Below are 27,917 nucleotides of genomic sequence, written 5' to 3' on the forward strand. Positions count from 1 at the left end.
TAAGCCAGAAATGTAATGTAATGTGCACAAATATTTTTATAGCACATAAAACCTCATGTGCTTTTGATCTTAGTTCACCTTTGTTCATTTTAAATCTTCCTGATTAACTCATTTTCTAGTGTCCTAAGTAATTACAAGCATTGTAATGCTCAGTATCACATGTATATGTACCTATGTGTGTTTTGCTCTCTGAGATCTGAATCTCTCTCTCTCTCTCTCTCTTTTTTTTAAACGTAATTTTAGTTTTATTGATGTTTACTGTCAGGGCTAAGATCTGACACTAAGTACTGCTGCTGCAGGTCCAGGTTCTGCAGTAGACCCTGAGACCCTGAGCAGTAGACAGAAGAGACCAGGAGCTGTAGACTGTTCTAATGTGTATGCCATTTCATTAATATACCATACAGTACATGTTGTATAGTTTTCGAATTAAACAGCAGCTTTCTCCCACTCCATACTCCTGAGAGACACAGGGCAATTTATAAATATATTTACTGTAGGGCACATGGTGGCTTAGTGGTTAGCATGTTCGCCTCCCTGGGATAGGCTCCAGGTTTCCCCGTGACCCTGAAAAGGAGTAAGCGGTATAGAAGATGGATGGTATAGAATGGATGGTATAGAAGATGGATGGATATTTACTGTACTCATTAATTGCCAGTTCTTATGCTTGACTTGTCTTCTCTGTATTTAGATTGAACGAGCGACAAAATATGAACCAAGCAATTATATGTCTTGACTCTGGCTATTTATTGAAGATCTGGAACTATTTTGTTGATGTACTTTCCCAGGACAGATCACATTAGACACATTAGTCATTGACAGTTTTTTTGAGTAAATGACCAGACATCTATATACCATCTATATACCACACATACATTCACACACTACGGACACTTTGGACATGCCAATCATCCTACCATGCATGTCTTTGGACTGGGGGAGACAACCGGAGCACCCGGAGAAAACCCCCATAGCACGGGGAGAACATGCAAACTCTGCACACACTTAGCCATAACGGGACTCGAACCCCGCCATGTAACTAACCTTTTTTTATAATAATTTTTTGCAATGGCAGTACGAGTTTTTTGTTTTTCTGTTTTTTTAAATCAGCATGATCATCAATGTAAAATTATATGAAGACAGTACACTAAGTCCCACTGCAAGCTCTTAGTAACATCTTAATAACTCATGTTACTTAGAGCTTTTGTTGAATGATATTTTTGCTTCCCCACTGGAGCTGAATTCTACCCATAGTCTACTATCCCAGGGGTTCCCAAACTTTTCCAGGGCAAGGCTCCCCAAATGGCATTAACATTTGACTGAGGCCCACCTTTTGCAAGATGTCTTTAAAACACATTAAAAATGCAGACTTCTGAATATATCCCCCTTTTTTATTAATCATTACATCTTCACATTTGAGAACTTGAATTTGAGAACATCTTTACATTTACATCTGAGTGAGAATTTATTTTTCACACCAAATTGTTGAGGCCCCCCGGGCGCCCCCTGGAGGCCCTCAAGGTGGCAGCGGCCCCCACTTTGAATACCACTGTACTATCCTATTAGTAACTCTTCAGTGCAGTTGTTTTAATCTGGACTTTTCAGATGCATATGAACAGTGCCATTTTCCTCTTTTTGGTATATGATCGTGCACTGAAGCATGGCAGTAGCTATACATGTGTGTTTTATATAAACATGTTTTATTCTCCTTCAACACTTTTAAATGATTTCAACAGGACCAATAGAGCATGAAGAGAAATCCAGGTGAAATGACGTGGATTATTCGTCAGGGTTTTATCAAAACTTCTTATATCCCGGATCGTCCTCTCGGGTTTCACGGTCACTTCTCAGCGGAGACCCGGTTGAAGGTTCATCCGTCACGTGACGTGACAAGGTGATATCAGCCCCCGCGTGCGCGCCGTGTGTCCAAAAAGGGTGCGCGAGGGACACAGCAGCGGTGGGACGACACACGGGTTACACACAGGTTTGAACGTGTAGCATAGGACCAGCCGGGAATCAGCACTAACTTACTCTTAGGCCCGGGTTTGTGTGAGAAGAGGCGATCCGATGATGATGACGACGATGGTGACGATGAAACAAACGGAGACGCAGTACAACAACGGTTATGTGCAAGAAGAGTACATGCTGCCGGAGGATGAGTGGGACCGGGACCTGCTGCTCGACCCCGCCTGGGAGAAACAACAGCGCAAGGTGTGTGAGATCCCACAATCCTGTGTGAGTGAGTTAGTGTGTGTGTGTGAGATCCCACAATCCTGCCCTGTGTGTGTGTGTGTGTGTGTGAGAGAGAGAGAGTGTGTGTGTGTGTGAGAGAGATCCTACAATCCTGCCGTGTGAGTGAGTGAGTGAGTGAGTGTGTGTGTGTGTGTGAGATCCCACAATCCTGCCTTGTGAGTGAGTGTGTGAGTGAGTGTGTGAGTGAGTGAGTGTGTGAGTGAGTGAGTGAGTGTGTGAGTGTGAGTGAGTGTGAGACACTCAAGGTCAATATGGTCTTGGTCTTGTCTGACATTTTGCATTTTCCTGCCACTTTCATCCAAAGTGACTTACAGTTAAGAGCGGATACACCTGCTTCATCCCGTGTCCACTCTGTACGCTCCGAGTTTACATGCTCTCCCCATGCATCAGGGTTTCCTGCGGGTACTCCGTTTTCCTCCCCCAGTCCAGAGGCTGATTAGGCTGATCTGTAGGCTGATTGGCATTTACAATGTGTGAGTGTGTGTGTGAGATTGTGCCCTGTGATGCCTTTGCGCTCCGTCCGGGGGATCCCCTGTCTTGAGCCCCAAGTTCCCTGGGATAGACTCCAGGCTCTCTGCGACTCTGTGCAGGATAAGTGTTACGGAAAATAGAATTGAATGGAATCAAGTAAACAAAAAGATTGTTTTCAGTCTCAATTATTCATATTCAGTCTCAGCTAACTATACACAATCACATCAGGCAGCAGTATAATTGAAATGTGGTATGCTGCCTACATCATGCAAATTGTATGTGTGTGTGTGTGTGTATGTGTGTGTGTATGTGTGTGTGTGTGTGTGTGTGTGTGTGTGTGTCCTGAACTATCTAACAATAGAGCTCAGTAGCAAGCAGCTTTCCCACTGTGCCATCCCGGCAATGTGCACACTGCAAAGACTGTCAGCAGTTATATGATGTCCTGGAGATCAGAATGAACACAACGGCAACTAAATTTAACCTTAGGGTATAGGGTCTGGGGAACAGCCATCTCCACAGGGTGTCACCTTCCCTTAGGCATGATCACACACATGCATTTTACACTGGGGAGTTTGATAGTCAGAATGTGTGTGTGTGTATTAAGTGGATAGTGTGTAATAAAATGTAACACCTGTTTGCTCTTTGTACCTGCCAAGTTAAGTGACTCTGAAAGACTGTCTGGACTGTGAGCATAAAAATCTCAACATAAACACAGCATATATATATATATATATATATATATATATATATATATATATATATATATATATATATATATATATATATATATATAAACCTAATTTTAAAAAACACCCCATAAATTAGGCTTGTCTATTCTTTAACATGACCATATTTATTTTAGTGAAATGTCATTACATTACTGCATTTGGCAGAAGCCCTTATCCAGAGGGACTTACACTAATCTCATTTATCCAACTGATCAGTTGGGGGTTAAGGGCCCAACATTGGCAGCTTGGCAGTGCTGGGATTTCAACTCACAACCTTCCGATCGAAAGTCTAACGCCTTAATCACTGAGCTACCGCTTCCCTTTGTGTCATGGGGATTGAGATGTTAGCAGTGACCTATCAGTCCATGTGGACTTAATCCATTCAAATATTAGAGCAGTTTAGGTCACTTAGATCTGTTTCCGAGAAGCTGTACATTGTTCTTCATGTTCATATAACATGATTTATAAAAATACATTGGAAATGATCTCTTTCTCTCTCTCTCTGTCTCTCCCTGTGTCTCTCTGTGTCTCTCTCTCTCTCTCTGTCTCTTTCTGTGTGTGTGTGTCTCTCTCTCTCTCTCTGTCTCTCTCTGTCCCTGTTTCCCTCTCTCAGTGTCTCTCTCTGTCTCTCTCTCTCTATCTATCTATCTGTCTCTCTATCTATGTGTCTCTCTCTCTCTGTCTCTCACTGTGTGTCTCTCCCTGTCTCTTTCTCTCTCTATCTATCTATCTATCTATCTATCTGTCTCTATCTGTGTGTCTCTCTGTCTCTCTCTCTGTCCCTGTTTCCTTCTCTCTCTGTCTCTCTCTGTGTGTCTCTCGTTGTGTCTCTCTCTCTCTCTCTCTCTCTCTCTCTCTCTCTGTCTCTCTCTCTCTCTGTCTCTCTATCTGTGTCTCTCTGTGTCTTTGTGCATGCTTTACCTCAATAACCCATAGGTGATGAATGCGCAAAATATATTGCTATGAGGTATTCTGCTTTAATTATTTTTTCTGAGTGTATCTCTCTCTCTATATATAACACTTTGTATAATTACTTGAAAATATTTACATACATCTCAATGATCCTCAAGTTCTGAATGTAACATTCTGTACCTCTGCATGTGTATAGTAATTCAAGGGCCTTGGATTTGTTGGATATATTGCCACCTTGTATACCTGTGTAATAGTTATTTTCTCTGTATATAGCATCCTGTGTGACCTTAAATGTCATTTAGGGGTATTTAAATACAACCCAGTGTGTTTGTTATCTTAAATGTTGATTGACAAGCACTGTTTTTACGTGGCATGCAGGCCAGGGCTGCGAGCCCAGAACAAACTTCAGCACGAGGTTAATTTATTACCGTAGTGGCACACAACACAGCTGACACAGACAGGACAAATGTCCTTCTGTCCAACTTAACCTACACCCTTTGTTTGTTTCAGTTGTACAATATTCATAAGTATTCTGCATGTTTTGATGATTGCTGAAGGCTAAGAATGATTCTCTTAGTAAGAAATAATATTCCACAGGTTTTGTTTCTTTTTTTTTTTTTGTGTGTGTGTACAGTACTCTACTGTATGAATCACTGAAAATTCATGTTTAACATGAAAAACGAACTGATAGACAATGTTAAGCTTAATGGATTCCAATGAATTCAGCTCATTCACCCGTTTCTCCTATTCTTCTGTTATCAGCATATTGCATGTATGAGCAGAGAGCTTTAACGAGAGACGATCCAGTAATGAGTGAGACGCACAAGAAATAAAACATTTCAATGAATAGTATAAGTAATGTTTCTACACTAGAGCTTGTAGCTTCTCGAAAAGTACTGTCTAAACTTCATGTTTAAATGATCACAAAGACATCTATAAAACTAAGCAAAAGGTCATCGGTCTCGGGTACAGTAGGAGGTGTGAGCAAAATTCGGACAGCAGACTTGCATGTTGGAAGGGAATCGCATGACATTAATTGTTCTCTCGATGATCAGTAGTTTAGTTTTATACAACATGTTGATTTTTCCATTCCTTCACAAGTTTCCTGGATTCGATCCGTTCTACTGGCCTAGTTAGTGTTTCTGTTACTGCAAATCAAGTTAGTATCTCTGGACTTTTATATTCTAATAAAATATTGAGAACTTTAAACAGTAAAGCGATTACTGCCTTTTTTTGCATCTTTACAGTCTTCCTCCTTCACAGACATGTCTAATTTCTGATGACATACAGTACTTTGTTGTTTTAATCAGTTTATCTATGACTACGTTTACATGGACAGCAGAAATCTAATCATGGACCTTCTTCTGAATAAGACAGTATTGTGATTTACATGAGTCGCTTTTAGAATATTCCTTACATGTTCCCGTTTTACGTGTTTAATGGCACGTCATTACGTCCCCACGCCACGCCGTCCGACGTTCCCTCCAGAATTTCAATTATCGACATACAGTTCGTCTTCCTTATGGGACCGTATACAGTTTTGGGTGTTTCATTTTTTATTTTATGAAAGATAAAAGTGCAGTTAATTATTTGTCATGCTATACGTGCTAAAAGACGACGGCGGATATAAATTCTCTCGTTTGCCGTCAAATGGTTGAGCACTGCCGTGTGTGAACGTGTCCTGTCGCAAAATGCGGTGAAAACTCCCACACGACGCTAATAGTGTGATTAAGGTGTGTACATGTCTGTAACGCACGTCGATAACGTGACTAAAACAGGAATACTCCACACGTCTTAATCCCATTTGTGTTTACTTCGAGTATGACTTTAATCGGATCAAGGTCATCAATAATTACTGTTTACATGCTAGTTTCTTAATCAAGTATCGTCTTAATATCGGATTATTGTTGTTCATGTAAAGGTACTGACTAAGTCTGTACAGGAGTTTTTTTTGTGCTTGTTGTAGCCAAAAAATTGAGATTGTTTTGCATGGTCTGACCCAGTGATGTTTGTTGGTAAATGAGATAGCTGTAGTCAACTTCAACGCATGTGAAGCGAATAGGGCTTTGGCTGAATGCGTGTTGTCATGGCGTCACATGACACATCTTGGCCCAAATCTCTCTTGGCCCAAATCTCAGTAATTTTTAAATATTTTATATTTAAAAATTGTATATATTGCCGAGTTCCCATCCTCTGGCACCTCACCATGTGTATATATATATGAGTCTATATAAGAACACTGACCTTACTGTAGAGAAAAGCGGAGTATTGTAAAAAGAATAAAATACACATCTGATATGTAATAATGAATTAAATAATGATTAGATTATTTAAACAGTCCACATGTCCAGGAAACAGCCTCCAGATCAGGTTCATGATGCTTCTTGTACCTAAATTGAAGTACTAATAAGCTTATATACTTTATCTGCTGTACTTATTTAGTATATTCATATAATAGCTTTAATACAAACTAATCCTTACATTTTATAAACCTTTTTACATAGAAAGAGTATCATAATCAATCACAATAAATTGGCTGCGCTAAAGAATTGATATTTAAAGTATATTGGATAGTTTAGAATTGAGACTCTACATATAAATTCCCGTTTTCATTCATGTAAAATCTTTCAGATCATGTCTGGAAATCCGGCTAGCGTTTATGTTCAGTTATTCGTCTTAAACCATGGTATTCAGTAATTAGGTAGGCGTAGTCCATTGTGTTGAATCCAAATCAGTGTGTTTGATAATGGAGTGAAAAGTGTTACATTTATAGTACATACAGTGTGTTATACACATTTTAGGGCATGCTTGAAATGTGTTAACTCTAAAGCCTTTCCCTCTCTTGTTTTTCCATCTGTCTATCTGTGTGTCTCAGACTTTCACTGCATGGTGCAACTCACACCTGCGTAAGGCTGGGACTCAGATTGAGAACATAGAGGAGGATTTTCGTAATGGACTCAAGTTGATGCTCCTTCTGGAAGTCATCTCTGGTATTGTGATGAGACGATTTCACTCCATATATTCATTTTAATGAACTTTGTCTTAGTGTAAGTACTTGTGTAATACACACACACACACACACACACACACACACACACACACACACTAATTAGTGTATATATATATATAAAAAGTAGTAGTAGTAGTAGTAATAATAATAATAAAAAAATTAAAATAATAATAATAACAACAACGAGTCCCTGAGGTAACATTCTGACTATTTTTAAAGAAAGTGTCAATTATTATTTTATAACTGATAAAATAATATTTTATAATTTAATATAACAGTTTTAATTTCCAATAAAATTTACAGCTATTATTATCATTATTTATTATTGTTGTTGTTGTTATTATTATTATTATTATTATTATTATTATAACAATTATTGGGTGAAAAGTAGAAATCTTGAATTTCAGAGTTTCTTAGTATTTGGTACGTCTCCTCTTTGCTTTACTGACTGTGTGCATTCGCGCTGGAATGGACTCCACAAGTTTGTGCAAAACCTTATGATCCGTTTTAGATCAAATGTCATCCGAACACGTGCTTCAGTGGAACTGATTAGCCATGAAATAAATAAATAAATAAATGCAGATTTCAGTATGCAAAAATGTGCTTATTTAGGGCTGTAATATACACGAAGGCAGACCGATTAAACAGATAAATTGTAATCTTGGGGAAAAGAAAGCAAGGTCAGGGTCGACATGTGCTTTGTTACAGTAAGTAATGACTGAGCACTGCTTTTGGATAGAGTCAGAAAGTCAGAAACTTACTGTAAAAGCTGCTGTATTTGTCTTTAGGTGAAAGACTGCCAAAACCAGACAGAGGTAAAATGCGATTTCACAAAATAGCCAATGTGAACAAAGCCCTGGAGTACATCACCAGTAAAGGGGTAAAGCTGGTGTCCATTGGAGCAGAAGGTAATAAACCGGTGATGATATTTATTGTTGCTTATTACAGCTGATGCAAGCTAAAGAGCGTTTAAAGACACTGTATTATCTTTACAGAGTTTCTAAATACTGTATATTATAAACCAATAATAGCTGTTGCCCTAACCCTAGAGTTATCTGTAATTGCTGTTGCCTTTCTAAATAGACAGAAAGAGAGACAGACTCATATTAGATTAAAGTTAAATGTTTGTTTGTTTGGGGTTTTTTTAGATTCTGGCTTGAAATCAAGTACTGTAGTTATTTATATGGGTTAAAATCATCTCAGCCTGTTAGTGAGTGACTGTAGTGTGTCTAAATACAGATTATGAGACCCAAGTATGATAGATAGTGAACACAAGGTATTTGTATTTATAGGTATAAAGTGTAGGTATATACTTTATATACAAGGTATAAAGTATTTATAAAAACTATAAATACTATCATAGAAAAGAAATAAAACGTGGCACTTGGGAAGAGTAATGTGTTATTTTACATGTTTTTAGAGATCGTTGATGGAAATGTAAAGATGACATTGGGAATGATCTGGACCATTATCCTCCGCTTCGCCATCCAGGACATCTCAGTAGAAGGTAGGAAATGAAAATGCACCCAGTGATACAAATGATCTCATCTTTTGCTTCATTTTATTATATATATATATATATATATATATATATATATATATATATATATATATATATATATATCTTGTATTTATATATATATATATATATAGGCAGATTTTGTGTGCTAATATTTAGAGATGTTGCTGGGAATTGCATTCTGACAATCTACGTTCAAGATATGTTCACGTTTTATACTACGACATAAAAAACATCAGTAATACACCACTTGTGATTTTGTTAAGACGGTTAAATGAGTGGCTAAATGAGACTACGAGGTTGTCGGGGACGTTAAACGTCATCACGCCGAACAGGAAAACTCATCTACTACCGCCCCGTTGTGTTTATACTCGTTCTATTCTAACTCAAACTTTCCAACTTTCCGATTTATCAATTTAGAGTATTTTCCAGTTGCAGTGTTTTTTTAAATAAAGGTTGAAAGAGTTGTCGGAAGCGTAGCGGTGGTGACGTTGAGGTCATGCATCCGTGTAGTTCGTTTAGAGCCTAACGTTAGCATTTTACTTCTGGTTAGTGTATTCAGGCTTCAAAATTCATAAAAAGTTGTGTGAAGATTACCTTCATTAAACAAAACAGGTAAGAATCATAAAGTTTTGTTGGTTACAGAGCTTATTTTCTGCAGTAATCCAAAGGCCCTGTCATCCCTGCAGGATTCACTACTTGGCGAAGATGTCCCATTCACAAGGCATGAGAAAACAGCTTTTGGTTGTTTCCAGAACATGAGAAAATGAAATCGAGATCATGAGAAAACAACTTTCGATATGTCAAGATCATGAGAAAATTAAGTTGTGATTGCCAGAAAACAAAAAAGAACAAAAGTTCATAATGCATGGCTGCTTAGGGCTTCTGTAGGGCTCAACCTTCACATTAGAGTGAAATGGAAAAAAAAATGAGGTGAGAAAAAGGTTTATTAATCCAGGTGCCCATGGCTCAATTTTTTCTTATATTAGCAATAATGAAATCTGCCACTTATTTTAAAAGCCAGCATGCAGCCTATTAATTTTTTGGCCAGACCCAGGATTCTTTTCTTTTACAGATATTATTTGATCTGTTGGTTATTAGTGGTGATTTTCGTTTCAGAAACCTCAGCTAAAGAGGGCCTCCTGCTGTGGTGCCAGAGGAAGACGGCTCCGTATAGGAACGTCAACGTCCAAAATTTCCACTGCAGGTGAGAGATTATGTACTTTGATAGATTCCATGCTATTACTGATTTAATAACCCTAACCCTGATTTACAGGCCAGCAAAAAAAAAACAAAAAACGTGTATATACAGTATATACAGTACAGTGAGTAACAACGTGTGGTGAGCTTAAAGACAAGGGATTTAAAAAAAAAAAAATTTATTTGTACCACAGAATAACTACTCTCTCCTGACATTAATCATGTTTTTCTGCTGAAAATACCATACCAATATTCTGGTACTTAATGAACTTCATGATGCCATCAGCATCAATGATCCACTGCCATACAGTAGGTAGTCAACCAGAATGTCCATCACAAATCGAGCACAAAGAAACAACACCGGTTTTGTGCTATTTGGACGAAATGGGGGTGGAGAATGTCGTCTCCGCTCCCGGAAACATTCGTTATATCTAAGGAAGGGAAAATAGTTACAGTGATTGTTTTAACGGCACAAGCAGAGCACAAATGAGTGGTGCCGATTTGGAGCGATTTGAGCGACATGGGCTGGAGAGTGACGTCACACAGCCAAAAAAAAACCCAACAAAAAGATTAATAGCTCACACACCAAACCAGCACAAACATTCATTTTTGTGGCACAGATCAGCACAAACAAATGGCATAGTTTTGGTGATTATTTAATTTCAGGGGTGTCGCTGGGTTTTGGCTTTGTGACAAACATTAGAAACAATGCACCCTTCCCCTACCTCAGTCTGTCCGACATGACACCCTAGCAGCTGCATCACAATAAAACACCTCTCAAGTTACCTGTTGCGTGCTGTTTGGATTGTCGAGTTCATCAAACTGGTGCTTGAAATAAGGTTAGGATGAGTGTTTTTATTCTATAATAATAATATAATATATAATACATCAAATAAAATAATAATTAAAATGTTAAGTGAATGTGTTAACATTGGAATCCCTAGAAATGCATGAGGAGCCCCTCCTCTTACTCCCCACATAAGCTGACCCCTCCTCTCCAGCACCATTAACAGCTTTATTTTGCAAATGTGTCGCAATCACTCAGTACAGTAAGTTTACATGGATGACAATAATCCGATATTAACCCGATTAAGACGATACTCTGATTAAGAAACTAGCATGTAAACAGCGATTATTGATGACCTTAATCCGACTAAAGTCATACTCGAAGTAAACACAAATGGGATTAAGACGTGTGGAGTATTCCTGTTTTAGTCGCATTATCGACGTGTATTACAGACATGTACACACCTTAATCACACTATTAACGTCGTGTGGGAGTTTTCACCGCATTTTGCGACAGGACACATACACACACGGCAGCGCTCGACCTTTTTACGGCAAACAAGAGAGCACGGCTGCGTCCGAAACCCCGTACTAACCTGCTACAGTATATAGAAGGTGAAATACATGTATCTCAGCTACTGTATAGTACGTGGTTTCGTTCGCAGCCCGCGGCTTCAAGCAGTCGTCTATTTGCACGTATCGCACGACAAATAATTAACTGCACTCGAAGCTTTCGTAAAATTAAAAATAAAAACACCCAAAACTGTATACGGTACCATAACGAAGACGAACTGTATATTGACACGTGAAATTCTGGAGGAAACGTCGGACCGCGTGGCGTGGGGACGTAATAACGTGTGCCGTTAATTGATCTGTGTTCTATAACGTAAAACAGGAACATGAAAGGAGTATTCTAAAAGCGACTCATGTAAACACCTTAATCACAATATTGTCTTATTCAGAATAAGGTCAGTAATTAGATTATTGCTCTCCATGTAAACGTAGTCTCTCAGTCAAAGTCATCCCGTGAGCCAGAAGTGAACGCTTCAACTCAACTCAGCATTGAAGAGTTTATGTAGCAGTGTGTTCTAAAGAATTATATAATGCACCTGTTGATATCGTAATTTGAAATGCATACGTTGGATGTGCGTACTTAGTCTACAACGGTGTGTAAATATATGCTGAAATAAGGAATGTTAGGTTTTATAGACCATGCTAAAAGAGAAAATATTTATATATAGTACAGAAATCTTGTTAACTTGAGGTGTAAAATGTGTAAAGACTGTGTTTTTATATCTTATTCGAGCGGTTATTTTTTTTTTATACATGCATATATGCGTAAATGCATGTGTCTGTAACGTTGTGTGTAAATTTATTATGAAGTAAGACATTTGAGTTGTAAAAGTTAGTGCTGAGAGACAAAATATTCATGTCTATAATTACCCTGACGTGAAAGAAGTTTTGAAATACGTCTGTATCTGATTCCATCAGTATGCTTTGCAACAATAAAGTTGCGAAGGTCTTGGGAGAGCTCTTTGCTTTTACCCATCATGAGATGTTTCTTGTGTGACACCTTGGTAACAGAAAGGCTTTTTGTATACCATCAATGTGCTAACCCATCTGTTAATTTGCACAGATGGGAGGTATAATTACTTGCATATTTCAGCTGGTTCCTTGCCTTACCTTGCCTTGGAGAACTACTTTTTCTTAGCGTTTTCAATACTCTTTTTTTTTTTAATGTTGTGAATTCTTTATATTTCCAGATTTCTTGAGTTAATAATGATGTCTGGTGAAAATTTCATGTGAATAACCTCAGTAGTTAGTTTAAAAGCTCACATATAAAAAGCCCAGAATACATAGCATGCTTGGTTCAATTCCTGCAGGTGGACTGATTCAGAGTCAAACTGCTCTCTCAGTCAAGTCAGACCACTCTGTTTAATAGCTTTAACCTTGAGAAGGTTGACTAATGGAGCACTATGCGTCTCTGATAAATGAATCAGTTATATTCCTTTTGTGGTACTGCGTGTACTCCTTTCAACCCTAAGGGTATTTTTTCTTTCCCTGTCTGTTCTTTCGTGCTAAGTAATGGCGTATTGATCATATTGCGGTCATGCTACAGAAACAGATGTCATGTGATTTATTTCTTTTTTCTACTCTGTTTTTTTCCCCCCTGCTTTATCCACCTGTGGTGTGTTAAGCTGGAAGGATGGCCTGGCCTTCTGCGCCCTTATACACAGACACAGACCCGATCTGATTGACTACTCCAAACTCAGCAAGGTCTGCTTGCTATTCTACAGGCATTCTGAGTGAGAACTCGTGTCTGCTGCTGCATGCGTCCGACACAATTTAGCGATTTACCAGTTCTAACACATCTGCTATAACCCATTATGTCTGGCATGCATATGTCTTAGAAACATTTTAAATGCTTTTAAATCAGTGGTCTCTTTAGTCAAAGCACCATATACATACCACAAGGATTGTGCTCATGTATATTACATTGTGCCAGATTTAATGAATGCAGCATGTAATCTCTTATTCTGTCATTAGATAGTTTTAAAAGTACGCCCCTGTATAGTACATCCAAATAAGCTTTAAAATTGCTCAGTGTTGTGGAATGTGGAATTCCAACAAAAGCGTTCAGATGCTTTTAGTTTGGAAAAACTAAAATACCAAACAATGTCTGTACATTGTTTTATTTTTTATTTTACATTAAATAAAATCTAGCTCATGGCTACAGTTATGAACATGGCTAACAATCTCTAACAATTTGTCAGTTTCAATATGTGTAAGTAGGTCACAATTTAAGGATCCGTTTGTGATTTTTATTTATTTAGCCGGCTGCTACCTATGGGGATAGTTACAAGCACAAACAAGGCTTTTTCTTGATAATCCAACTCTATTCAAACTAAAAAATACCTTGTATATTTAAACAGGGTCCGTACAAGGTGCTTGAATTTGGCTTTTTAAAATGAAAGTACTGGAAAACCTTGGAAATAGGCATTTTTTTTTAAAAAATCAAAAAAATCTAGGGGTGCTTTAAAAAGCGCTTGAATTATAAAAAGTTAATAAATATGAAATCGCTAAAAACTTCAAAGTGTTTATTTTCAATACAACAAGAATACATCCTTTCACTCAAAATATGACTCCCCTCTTCCTCCTCCTCCTCCTCCCTCTATTCACTCACTCATTGTGACCGAGACAGCTCCGGTCCACTTTTCAGACTCCTGTAGCGACTTTGGCACTTTTCTTCTTTTTTTTTCTTTTCTTTCTTTTTTTGTTTCAAAAAAGCACCTAATGACAAATCTCTCGATTTTTTGGGGCACACCTTGGCAACTTCCCAGAGAATAGAGTGGCCAGTACTGCCCAGTCTGCACAGGGTCCTACTTTCCCACTGTAGATACACCTCTCTCTCAATTCGATTCAATTCAATTCAATTCAGTTCAATGTGTGCTTTATTGGCATGACAAAATATTTTTTTTGTATTGCCATGGCAACATATAACAGCAGACCAAGAGAAGTAGGAATTGAACAAAACATAGTAAACATAATAAAAAAAATAGTATTGAAAAAACAAATGAATAAACAGATGCAAAGATAAATGTAAATTAATAACTAGATGCAACGTCATATAGGTTAATGGGAACACAGGAATAAGGTTGAAGTGTTGAAGTGAGGTTCGGTGTGTCTCTCTCTCTCTCTCCCCCTCTCTCTCTCTCTCTCTCTCTCTCTCTCTCTCTCTCTCTGTGCAGCATGCTTCTAACTTTCTAACTCTCTGAGCGATCATTTTACATGTAAATATAGCCGAAATCACAACACAGCAGTTGTCTTTAACTTATGTGTATAGTGATTTTGTCAGATGATATCAAGCATATTTAAGCAGTGCAGAACAACAGCTTGGAAGTAACTGCTGGTGAACATGTAGTCTCTTAATGAGCCGTGTTTCAGTCACTTCATACTCTGTTTTACTGACAACAGAAACAGAAAACTATGTAAATGGGAACAGCTTTATTGGGAATTCAGCTATAAATACAGCTAAAATGCAGTATGTGACCACAGAGTAGGAGAGAAACAAACAGATGTAAATGGCTGACAATAGGCACAATGCAAATACGACACGATGCCATAATAAAGATACTTATTAGCGCATGACATCACCTGGTGACATTTAGCGACTTTCCACTGAAAGTTGTTGGCATCAGTGCTCCTGTCACTCACCTGGAGTATACTGATGTTATGGTGAAGACAAAGCAATGCATGGGAAATGCAGATTTAGTCCAGTATGCCTGGAAAAGGCCATATAAAAATTGGTGTGTATTTAATTATTATTATTTTAAATTTTTCTTTAAAAAGAGCAAATAAAGAATATGTTTGAATAACATCTCTTGTGAGATGCACAGTGGCTTACTGGTTATCACATTTGCCTCACACCTGCACCTGCAGTGTTGGCGGTTCAATTCCTGCATCGCCCTGTGTGTGTGGAGCTTGCCTGTTCTCCCCGCGCTTCAGGAGTTTCCTCTGGGAACTCTGGTTTCCTCCGCCAAACCAAAGATATGCGTTGTAGGCTGATTGGCATCTCTAAATTGGCCATAGTGTATAAATGGTTGTGTGAATGTGTGTGTGATTGTGCCCTGCGCTGGGTTGGCACCCTATCCAGGGTGTCCCCAGCTTCGTGGCCTGAGTCCCCTGGGATAATCTCCCGGCTCCCCGCGACACTGTGTATGATAAGCGGTACAGAAAATGGATGGATGGATGTATGGATGGACACCTCTTGTATAGTCTTTGTAAACAAAACAAAGAATAGTGCTTGAAAACTGCCTGACAGTCCTGGAATTTCATTGTGAAGAATCCATACGAACCCTGTATGATGGAAAAAGGGGCAAGACTAAAAAGCTCTGTTATGGCTGTTCTTAAGGTTTGTATTGAAATCAGTGAATTTAATTGAACAATCAAACTGTTTCATTTTACTATAAAAGCTCAATAATAATTATAAGAACTAAAGCTACGTATGTTTCACATGTTTCTACATTTGTTCCCCTCACTAGTCAGTAACGCGTCCTCTTGCAAAAGTGTGAACTAAATGGTCCCTCTAACACAGTTTCTAGTCCCTACAAGACGTCAGAATCCATCAAACTAAGATGGCCTAGAACTGTCAGCAGTTATCGTGTGGCAGGTGCTCTTAATAATCCTTTACACATCTGAGTGCATTCTTTATTCATGTATGTGCAGGATGATCATCTAGGCAACCTGAACCTGGCTCTGGAAATTGCGGAGAAACACCTAGACATCCCCAAAATGCTGGATCCAGAAGGTATGTTGTGCACTGCACATAGTAGATATTCAACACTGAATTCATAGTTGGACAGTGGTGGCTTGGTGGTCAGGGGGTCAAGCCCTAGCACTGCCAGGCTCTGGGTTACCGATCGGAAGGTCGGGATTCACGCCCCTTGAGCAAGGCCCTTAATCCTTTCTGCTCCAGGGACACTGTATCATGGTTGACCCTACACTGATGATTGGCATTGTGCTCTACAGAGACGGACACTAATTAAAGCACTAAGGCAAGTTCCATAACAATAAGGAAGAATATTTAAAGACTTTTAACAATATAAAATTTGTGAAGGTTTGGATGCAGGATTTTATTAAAAGCTGACAAACCAGAAGTCCAGTATCATAGTCAGACATGATAAAAGTGCTGGTCAACCAATCGGATATAGGCAAAGTGAGAATCAAACCAATCAAACAGAGGTCAAACCAGAAAACCAATCCAAAAAACATAAGGAAAGTTTATCAGAATGTAATACACATAAGGTGTGGAGTTCTGGGAAATGGAGTTTGTGATGAGAGCAAACAGAGAAGTAACATTGTAATTATTTATGTAAGAGATAATCTATGTCTAGGTGTGCATCACATGATTTTAATGCATAACTTGAAAGCAAAGAACGAGAATAATTCACACCTAGCCGTGGATTATCCCACTTACACCATGGTCACTTGCCAGCACTGACAGGTAAAGTTCTTTATAGGCAGCGTATTAATTTAGAACGGTGATTTAACTGACTGGAACTACCTGTTTATTACATGGTTTGAACACACACCTTCCAGCCAATTAGAATCGAGTGTTTAGACAGACCATGGTATAAAATTATTTACCGATTAGCAAGCAGATTTATAACAATATTCTGCCTCAGCCTGCATAATTACTGCATAATTCCCACTCATCGCTTGAATAAAGAATGTAAATGAGTACAGCTTTTCTGTTAAAAACAAACTTGATTTATTAGGGGCCAAGCACCTATGGTGCATAGTTTTCTTATTATTCTGCTTCTGCCCCACAGGGAGTCTGTGGTAACCCTATGAACCGTAAGTTGGAAAAGGAATAAATTTGGCACACTCATAGATATGACCATGAATAGTATCTGGACCAATTATGGCATCTCTAGGACCAACTGTATAGCGCCACCACTAGTTCAAAAATTCACATTTCAAATGTTTATAATTGTTGAACACTTTGTCCTAGAGAAAATAAGTTTAGTTCATCAGATTAGTCTCGTCATGGTGATCACAATCCATATTTTACATTAAGAGTCCATCCATTACAGTAGTTACCATTTTGAAATGTACAATATTCAGTTTTTTTGCTACTTCTCATTCAAACTTTGTCCAATTCTTACCAATATTGGCTCAAATGATAAGTGGACAGAGCTGCAAAAAAATACTCAACAGAATTTTTATATTCATATCTGTTCAAAAGTTATGATGTCGCAAATTTAACAATGTTGACCCGAAATTGGATCAGAGGCTGTATCTCACACAGACTTTGATCAATTGTAATGAAACTTGGTACACTTCAGCAGCATGATCTGAGGGTCCATGCCGAACTGCAACACCTGCAGGTCATGAGATTTGAAAAATGATTATTTTTGCTTTGAATACTTTGACAGAAAATTATGATCTGATGTCTCCGGATTCACTGGGTCATGGTGAATCCGTGGATACCAATTTTGCCAGGATCGGACAAACCTCCTGTATGCCATTTTGAAATGTGTCATATATTGTAATATCTTTTAAAATATTTGACATATCGGCACAACATTTAGAAGGATTCATTCATAGCATGTCCTCTAGGTACCTGAAAAATTTGAACACCGCGCCACCTAGTGTTCTATAGATATAAGGTTTTTTTTTGGAGCATTGTGATAAACAACAAGCATTAATTCTAAAGGTCCTGGGTTCGATTCCAATGTGGTGCAAGTTCTTAAAAGTCTGTGTAATGTTTTGTCTTTCGCTTCCTTTCTTTTGTGGCTCAGCATTGCAGTAACCTTTCAACCTCTTGGCATGCAAATAAATGCCTCTGTTCTGTTCATTTCCTGTTCAATCTTATCCTCTGTGCTTCTGAACTTATCTTTTACTCATTCATGTACATTCTATTTCTCCTCTTCGTGTTCTAAAGGCTCCGCATTGCGCTTGTTGCCCTTTTGGTGCTTGGCCCCTTTAAACGCTGCTTGCACCTTTAATTAAGTCTGTTATTCATGCGAGAATGCAGAAGGTCAGAATCATTTTGTCAGAACAATTTTGTTCCTATCCCACTCCTTCTTCGCTGCATAATTTCCCATTTTTTACAGTGCGCTTGGCTCTTATTCCTTCCGTATGTATTTTTCTTAGCATCATTTCCATTCTCCAGCTGTACCCCAATTAACTAACATCATTTAAGAGCACATTCATTCTACACGGTTATATTGTTCCCTTCATGGCCTTTCTTCATGAATGAAATGATTCATTCTTCACATTTTTTTGCAAAATTCCTACTTAGCACCCTGCTACCTGATTGATCCTACAACGGACATTGTAATGGGGTTTTGCAGTAAAGAGACCTCAGTTCATTTTGCAGATGGTTCATTAAGAGAATTGAATCACAGTTCTATGAAAGAAAACAGGATCCACTGTTAACATTTCACCAGAGGAAAGGATGGTTGAATAGGTTTGTCTTTTGCAATCTTGTTTTTCCTGAAATTAATGTTATCATTTAGATAGATAGAGAATGATGTTTCTTTTAATGAAGGATGTAAATATGTAAAAAAAAAAAACAAAAAAAAAAAACTGAAGCATTTTCCAACTTCACTTAATGTGGACTCTATTTATAGCTTCAGATGGGTGACGGATTAAAGGGCAAAAATGGAAGGAAAAAAAACCAAACAAAAACGTTATTTATTTGTTTATTTTTGCCAAACCTAATGGTATGTCAGGTGTAAAACTTAAGGAACACATTGTGATTTTGTTTGAAACCTTTCTCATAGAGCAGAGGGCATACTGACAATGCTACAACCGAAACAATAAGCCGGTAAATAGGACCGTGATATCATGTACACCACCAGATCACACTTATCTCATCCTTGGCTTGTGTAATATTTAGTTTGTTTTTGCCTGTACATACAGTTTTTGGTTTTCCGTTATTCCCCAGTGCATTTCCCATTTTTTTGCTTTCCATTTCCTCCACCACCTCAGACATCATCAATACCCCCAAACCTGATGAGAGAGCCCTCATGACCTATGTGTCCTGCTTCTACCATGCTTTTGCTGGAGCCGAGCAGGTACAGCTGTTTGACCTGATGTCATGCACATCTTATTCATGCAGGCTTTGACTTCACACAAGAATTTGTAAAGCCTTATCAGTCACTTTGAATACGTATGCTACATTTATGTTGATTTTTGTTAACAGTTTGCCTAAGCTAAATGATCAGATATACCATGTGTCTATGCACTTGTCTCTGAAAGGCGGAGACTGCTGCTAACAGGATTTGTAAAGTTCTTGGGGTCAACCAGGAGAATGAGAAGCTCATGGAAGACTATGAGAAACTGGCCAGTGAGGTGAGACACACACACACACACACACACACACACACACACACACACACACACTCATGTTCACTGAGAATATGCATCTCCAAAATGTTGTCTAATTTCCTGTAATCATTTAAGGATACTTCATGTATAAATTTTATACCGTTTCTGATTAGCTATCAGGTGTCCTTTGATTCATATCAGGACATGCATATAGTAGATTCAGTCCAAATCAGTGTTCAAAACAAATTCTAAATCAGTGCTACTCATAATATCACTACTGTACATTCACGCAGATTCATGCGTTCATGAACAGCCCTTTTTTTAATTTGATGTTCCTGACTTTGGAAATATCTGTTTATTTTTCAATGAGTTGTGAATATTGAGCGTTTTTTTAAATATATTGGATCAGTGTGATTGCTGTGTAATTTCAGCCTTATAAAGCAGACTTACAGCCTGTGTGCTAGCTAACTAAATTATTACTAGCCTCATGATTCCCAGTTGCTTCCTGGTTGCCTAGCAACAGTGTCGCATTTAATACAGAATGTTGTCAAGTGTGCCTATTTCAAAAACTTTACAGTTTGTGATATAGGCTTTGATAAACAATTACGTTTATTCCTTTAGCAGACTGCTTTATCCAAAGTAACTTACAAACGAGGAAATACAAGCAGAGAACAATACAAGTAGTTTTACCCTACAAGATTTTTAATTGAGTTCTAGACGAGCACAGAGTAGAGGTACAAGAACCACTTTAATAGGAACACCTGCTCATTTATTCAGTTATGTAATCGGCCAATCGTGTCGCATCAGCAAGTCATAAACTTCCGTTACTGCTCACATCAAACATCAGAATGGAGAAAAGGTGTGATCTTTGTGACTTTAACCGTGGCATGGTTGTTAAACATTGAGTGAGCGACAGTTCTGTGGGTGGAAACACCTTGAGAGGTGAAAGGAAAATGGCGAGATTGGTTTGAGCTGCCAGGAAGGATATAGTAACTTGTATAATCACACTTTACAACCAGAAAAGCATCTTAGCATGCACAAAACATCAAACCTTGAGGTGGATGTGGATGGGCTACAACAGCAGAAGACCACTCCTGTTGGTTACACTCCTGTCAGCCAAGAACAAGAACCTGAGGCTATCATGGGCACTCACCCAAACTGGACAGTTGAAGATTAGGGGAAGAGATCACCTGGTCTTTTTCTAGTCTTCAACTGTTCTACTTTTAATAATTAGAAATTGTTAAATACTTGCCTGTAAACTGAATCCAGTCTATCTGAACACTTTTACTTTGTCTGGCGTTTTGGAGCCTGGCAGTAATTGTCCTTGTACTTGTATCCAACTGCCTCCACCTCATTGTGACAAGGGCACTGTTAATAAATGTTAACCTCAGTTGGGATGCTTCCTTTTCAACTTGGTAGAGATTTTTTTTTTAAATTCAAAATTTTTTGGAGTAGCTACTAAAGGCTAAGTGTACTGAAGGTACTGCTATGAACGGAATGTTCGGCTGTTCCCTTGCTGTGCATTTTTAATCCTGTTCTCTTCTACTCTGGCTTTTCTTTTCCCCCTTTCCTCTCTCTCGTCTCTAGCTTCTTGAATGGATCTGCCGCACCACTCCGTGGCTGGAGAACCGCTCTTCCGAGACCACTATGGCGGCTATGATGAAGAAACTCGAAGATTTTCGTGCCTATCGTCGCGTTCACAAGCCGCCAAAAGTTCAAGAGAAATGTCAGCTGGAGATCAACTTTAACACGCTGCAGACCAAATTGCGTATCAGCAACAGGCCTGCCTACATGCCCTCTGAGGGGAAAATGGTGTCGGTGAGACGCCACACACACATACTCAACGCACTCAAATTGATTAAATACAATTTTACATACCCCTTGCAGAATCTGCAAAATGTTAATCATTTTTCAAAAATAAGATTACATTAAAATTACATTTTGTTTTTTTGTTTAGTTCAGCCCTAAATAAACTATTTCACATAACAGATGTTTACATGTAGTCCACAAGACACAATAATAACTAAATTTACACAAATGAACCAGTTCAAAAGTTTACATACCCGTGGTTCTTAATACTGTGTGTCGTTTCCTGGATGATTGTCCTGAGCGGTTAAACTGCCCACTGTTCTTCAGAAAAATCCTCCAGTTCCTGCACATGCTTTGCTTTTCCAGCATCTTCTGCATATTTGACCCTTTTCCAGCAGCGGCTATATGATGTTCAGATCCATATTTTCACGCTGAGGACGACTGAGGGACTCGTACACAACTATTACAAAAGGTTCAAACGTTCACCGATGCTCAAGAAGGCAACACGATACATTAAGAGCCAGGGGGGTGTAAACTTTTGAACAGGATGATCGGTGTAAATTGTTATTATTTTGTTTTCTGGGAAATGTGTAAATATGTTATGTAGCTTCTGAAGCGCAGTACTAAATGGGGCAAAAAAGATGTTTCAACAAAATAATAACCAATTAGTTTATTATATGTGGTAATGTAGATATCCCTCGCTTAGTAAATGGAGCTTGACAGTTCATCAGAAAAAGATGACAAATAATTTTTCCAAACTACACACCTGCTAACACTTTGAAAAAGTTATTATTAGGTCAATTACATTTGTTTCAACTGTTGGAATGAAGGAAAGCATTTGTTAATTAACAGGTCTTTGAATAAAAATGGACTTTTCTCATACCAAGTGTGAAATAATGAGTTTGACAGAGAAGGAGGAAATTAATCACTGGGCAAAGAGCATGCATGTTAGAGAGATGGGTAGATTGGATAATAATGCAGAAAATGTTTTGTAATAGTGACTCCTAGGTATTTCAAAGCGTCTGACACTTTTTAATGGATGGGTGATGAATGTTTGATGGTCCGTTGTAGGGATAATTGGGAATAACACTCTTGGAAAAATGAGTCTTGTATCCTAAAATTCTCCCAAATCCCTCTAATATTACCATGATGGCTGACAATGACTTTGAAGGGTTTGAATATATATAATAATAAATCAGCAGCATACAAGGATACTTTATGTTCCCTCCCTCCTTGGACTATCCCGCTGTAGCTTCTACCTGCGTTTTGCATTTTGGTCTTCACCGGGTTAAATGCAGGTCGCAGTTTCCTGACTTTTTGGTTCACGTCAGGGAAGATCTGCACGAGGGTCCCCTTGTAGTAGAGATGACCTTTGCTCCTGGACAGTTTATGATAATTACTTTTGAACATGAGATCGAATGTGGTTCATTCTAACACAGCAGCATCCACGATTACAAAAGGGATGTGTAGACTTTCCTTATATCCATTGTAAGCCAACCCCACTGTGAAAGTGATTATCAAGATAACAATCCTCTGTGAAGGTGATTAGCCAGTTAACAAGCCCACTGTGAAAGTGATTATCAAGATAACAAGCCCACTGTGAAAGTGATTATCAAGATAACAAGTCCTCTGTGAAGTTGATTATGAAGATAACAAGCCCACTGTGAAAATGATTATCAAGATAACAAGTTCTCTGTGAAGGTGATTATGAAGATAACAAGTCCTCTGTGAAGTTGATTATCAAGTTAACAAGTCCTCTGATTATCTGTAGGACATTACGAGCGCATGGCAGGGTCTGGAGCAGGCAGAGAAAGGTTATGAAGAGTGGTTGCTGAACGAACTTCGACGTCTGGAGCGTCTTGACCACTTGGCTGAGAAATTCCAGCAGAAGGCGTCCACCCATGAGAGCTGGGCTAAAGGTGAGAGTGTGCATCATTAAACACAAACGCTCAAGAGAGACAACAGAACACCTGATTTAAATATGATTAAATACTGTACAATTCTAATAAACACTAAGCCCAAATGTTTCTGAAGCAAAATATCAGCAGAATGTCTTTTTTCAAAAGAAATTAAATCACAGTCATTAATTACTATTTTATTTGCTGAGCTAGACTGCACGGTATAGTATAACATGAAGTATTTTATTGTGTATATAATGTATGTCGTGTTACTGTGCTGCACTGTGCACACATGGCTCCTTGATAAATAGATTCATTCATTCCAACCCCTGTTGAGCTGCACAGATGGTCACAATATACAACAGCGCAGTCTTCTGCCTTCTGTGCATCTTATGTGTGTGTTTGATGTAGGTAAAAACGAGCTCCTGACTCTAAAGGACTATGAGCGTGCCTCTCTGACCGAGGTACGGGCTCTGCTCCGGAAGCACGAGGCGTTTGAAAGCGACCTTGCCGCGCATCAGGACCGAGTGGAGCAGATCGCAGCCATCGCACAGGAACTCAAGTATGAACACGTCCTGTTTCTTCCCTTTTGCACATGAAAAAAGATCAGAGTGCCAGTGGTGAGCATTTTGGAGCAGGTACAAAGGCTTGGACCTGGTGGTTAAATCTGTCATATTTCCTTGACATGTCAAGCTTGGCATATTTTGCGAACAACCGTTGTTTGCATCGTGTCCGTTGCGTAGTGTAAAAAAAAAAGGTCCATATAAAATGCTAATAAAAATAAAGAGAAGTGATTTGTAAATATATGTTGTCATCCAGTGACTAGTATGAGGTGAGAGTGATGACACCAAATGTAACACACCTGCTCCCCATTCATACCTGAGACCTTGTAACACTAACAAGTCACATGACACCGGGGAGGGAAACTGGCTAATTGGGCCCAATTTGGACATTTTCACTTAGGGGTGTACTCACTTTTGTTGCCAGCGGTTTAGACCTTAATGGCTGTGTGTTGAGTTATTTTGAGGGGACAGCAAATTTACACTGTTATACAAGCTGTACACTCACTACTGTACATTGTAGCAAAGTGTCATTTCTTCAGTGTTGTCACATGAAAAGATATAATCAAATATTTACAAAAATGTGAGGGGTGTACTCACTTTTGTGAGACACTGTGTGTGTATATGTGTATATATATATATATATATATATATATATATATATATATATATATATATATATATATATATATACCGTTATATTATTGGTTTGTTCATGCGTCTGTCGGGGAGAACACAAGCTGGACTTGTAAGTAAAGTCTGGTAAATAAAACGACTTGCTGTCTGAATATTTTCAGCAACTGACAAAATGTTGTTAGTATCACAGACACCATGATCTCTCTGTAAAGAAAAAAAACCCAGATTGTTCATGATCTAAGATCTTCATATCGCCCTTTTGGAGCGCATGCAAATTACAGGGGCAATTTTAACGACTGAGAAATTCTGTTGTCAAATTTTGATGAAGAATGCCGTTGTGCTGACTCTCTGCTAGCTGCTGGTTTTTCTATGAAGGTTCTGTGTGGATCATCGTTATCTAAACCAAATGAATATTAATGTGTAGTATTCATATTTCTGAAACATCTTGGCTATATTCTGTAGAGAGAATGTCAAGTGAGTGTCTTTTTTGAGCAGTTGTGTTATTAGCTGTCCAGTTTCAAAGTTACCAGTCGTATAAACTCTGCTAGTTAAGCTAGTTAGTATGAAACATCCTCATTAGAAGACACACTAATGATTCATAGCATTCCATACTCTAAAATACTCTAAATCCATATTTACACCCTGATCGTGTTTCAGAAATGTGAAACAAAAAAAGCATGAGGTAGTTGTTCCAACATTGTATGGCAGTGTTCTGATGCTCTGAGCTGTGCGCAGCATGTGGTGTATTTAAAGATCTTGATTTGGCAGAGTGGGTGAGCTTCTCTTTTGTTTCTGTTAGAAATGTGACCTGTAATGTTGGCAAAACACCTGCTGTGTAAATGCCCGCTCTCTCTCTCTCTCTCTCTCTCTCTCTCTCTCTCTCTCTCTCTCTCTCCCTCTCTCTCTCAGACCAATATCACCATAATGATAATTAGAGACTACACACTTGTTTGTCAGAGGCAGTAGTGATAAGTAGACTTGTTGTTGCATGATGTTATGTAAGGATTTGTAACTGGGAGCATACTTTATCTTTTTTGTAGTACCCAAGGTCATGGCACATTATTTAATCCTACCCTAGCACTTGATTGTGTTTATTATGTTGACGCTTTATGTTTGTAAGGTCATTGTGAGATAACGAGGGGGTAATATATTCAGGTCATTTCAATTTTTTGTACTGATTATTATTGTACTGATTATATATAATGAGTTTTTAATCACTTTGTTTTTTCATTTATTACTTAGTGTATATTTATTACTTACATATATATATATATATATATATATATATATATATATATATATATATATAATTATTTATTTTATTATTATTGCACCTATCATATTCTATTTTTGTTTGTTTGTTTATTTATGTTCAGGTTTTTCTATGCAGTTAAAATATGTTAATTCGTTACACATTAGGGCTCGACTAGTCTTCTAGCTGTGCAGTATTGTAATCTTTTCCCTTGAATTGTGGACATTGATTTCTGCCTGGGTCATTGTGTGTTTGTGCGACACACACACACACACACACACAAATACACACACACATACAGTACACATTGTTCTGGGTCAAGGTCAGTTTGTACTCACACACCTGCATTAAATTACTGAGGGGTCAAGAGGTGTGTTTGTGTGTGTGTGTGTGTGTGTGTGTGTGTGTGTGTGTGTGTGTGTGCATGCAGTGACAGCTGTACAGGCTCAACAGGTTTTTATATTATACTGTATTTATATTTTAAGACATTGCATGTTTCTGATGGTTTGTGAAGTTGGCAAACTTCCTTAAAGCCTTGTTTATCTCGAGCTACTGACACCTGCAGAGGTTTTGACTATTCTGATATTCTCCATTATTCGAACATTTTCGAAATATATACATATTGTATATTATAATATACATATTTGGAAAAAATATACATCACTTTGGGCCCAATAGCAACCACTTATGTTTTCAAAAAAGCAACTACATCTCTCTTTCTTTCTTTCTCTCTATCTCTCTCTCTCTTTTGTGCTCTCTCACTTGTTGTCACATTCTCTGCTATATTATCACATCCTGATCTCACACCTTTACTACTAAAAACATGTTTCTGGACTTTAGCTATGAGGTGAAAATGCACCATTAACTGTGTTCTAAGTTATAGTGCGTGTGCACACACACACACACACACACACACACACACACATAGAGTGACAGAGAGCGAGAGAGAGACAGACAGACAGACAAGCATACACATATAGACACTAACAAATTCACATTATGATATTACGCGTAAGTGCATTCAATTTAACACACATGTGTGTAAGAATTTAAAGTTAAGTTGTTGATTTTGGAAACTACTGCATTCCAGCATAAGAACCTTATCCCATCTGTGAGACATGGTGGTGGTAGTATCATGCTTTGGGCCCGTTTTGCTGCATCTGGGCCAGGACGACTTGCCATCATTGATGGAACAATGAAATATGACGTATACCAGCGAATTCTGCAGGAACATCACAGGACATCTGTCTGTGATCTGAATCTCAAGAGAAAGTGTGTCATGCAGCAAGACAATGATTCAAAGAACGGTTAAAGAAGAAAGTTAATGTTTTAGACTGGTCAAGTCAAAGTCTTGACCTTAATCCAAAAGAACTGTTGTGGAAGGACCTGAAGCAAGCAGTTCATGTGAGGAAACCCACCATCATCCCAGAGTTGGAGCTGTTCTGTACTGAGGAACGGGCTAAAACTCCTCCAAGCCGATCTGCAGGACTGATCAACACTTACCCCAAACGTTTAGTTACAGTTATTGCTGCACAAGGGGGTCACACCAGATTCTGAAAGCAAAGGTTCACATACGTTTGCCACTCATAGATATGTAATATTTGATAATATTTCTCAATAAACAAGTGCCCTGGTACAATATTATTGTCTCGTTTGTTTAATCGGGTTCTCTATCTACTTTTAGGACTTCTAAAAGATTTTAAAAAGCTGATCATGTTTTAGGTCATATTTATGCAGAAATATAGAAAACTCTAAAGCATTCATAAACTTTCAAACACCACTGTATGTACAATGTGGCCAAAACACCCAAGTCTGTTTTGTCTCTCTGTAGCTTAAGTATTAATAGCCTTCAAATCTTTATAATAAATGCATTAAGTTTGTCAGCATGTTGTATTGGTATTCCTCTGCTGCCAGGAGTCGTGTTTCTTTGTTCAGTTGAATCATGAGGTCAGCAGTCAGTGCAGGCTGTCATTACAATGTCAATAAAAGAGAATAGACAAACAATAAGTACTTGTTGTTCACATTCATTCTCTCTCTCTCGCTCTCTC

General features: G+C 38.3%; 1 protein-coding gene across 1 annotated transcript in view; it reads left to right on the forward strand.

Moving 5' to 3' along the window:
• The first annotated feature begins 1,931 nt into the window (after positions 1–1,931).
• The window catches only part of LOC108274081 (alpha-actinin-2), a 34,447-nt gene continuing 8,461 nt past the window's right edge, over positions 1,932–27,917 (forward strand). The window contains exons 1-12 of the mRNA XM_017483933.3: positions 1,932–2,208; positions 7,237–7,351; positions 8,160–8,279; positions 8,792–8,878; positions 10,010–10,097; positions 13,075–13,153; positions 16,103–16,184; positions 19,376–19,461; positions 19,646–19,738; positions 21,302–21,532; positions 23,295–23,442; positions 23,833–23,983. Of these exons, the coding sequence (XP_017339422.1) occupies positions 2,065–2,208; positions 7,237–7,351; positions 8,160–8,279; positions 8,792–8,878; positions 10,010–10,097; positions 13,075–13,153; positions 16,103–16,184; positions 19,376–19,461; positions 19,646–19,738; positions 21,302–21,532; positions 23,295–23,442; positions 23,833–23,983 (1,424 nt within the window). The 5' untranslated portion in view covers positions 1,932–2,064. The remainder of the gene's footprint in view (positions 2,209–7,236; positions 7,352–8,159; positions 8,280–8,791; positions 8,879–10,009; positions 10,098–13,074; positions 13,154–16,102; positions 16,185–19,375; positions 19,462–19,645; positions 19,739–21,301; positions 21,533–23,294; positions 23,443–23,832; positions 23,984–27,917) is intronic.

The sequence above is a fragment of the Ictalurus punctatus genome, chromosome 13 (assembly GCF_001660625.3).
Source record: "Ictalurus punctatus breed USDA103 chromosome 13, Coco_2.0, whole genome shotgun sequence".
NCBI lineage: Eukaryota > Metazoa > Chordata > Actinopteri > Siluriformes > Ictaluridae > Ictalurus > Ictalurus punctatus.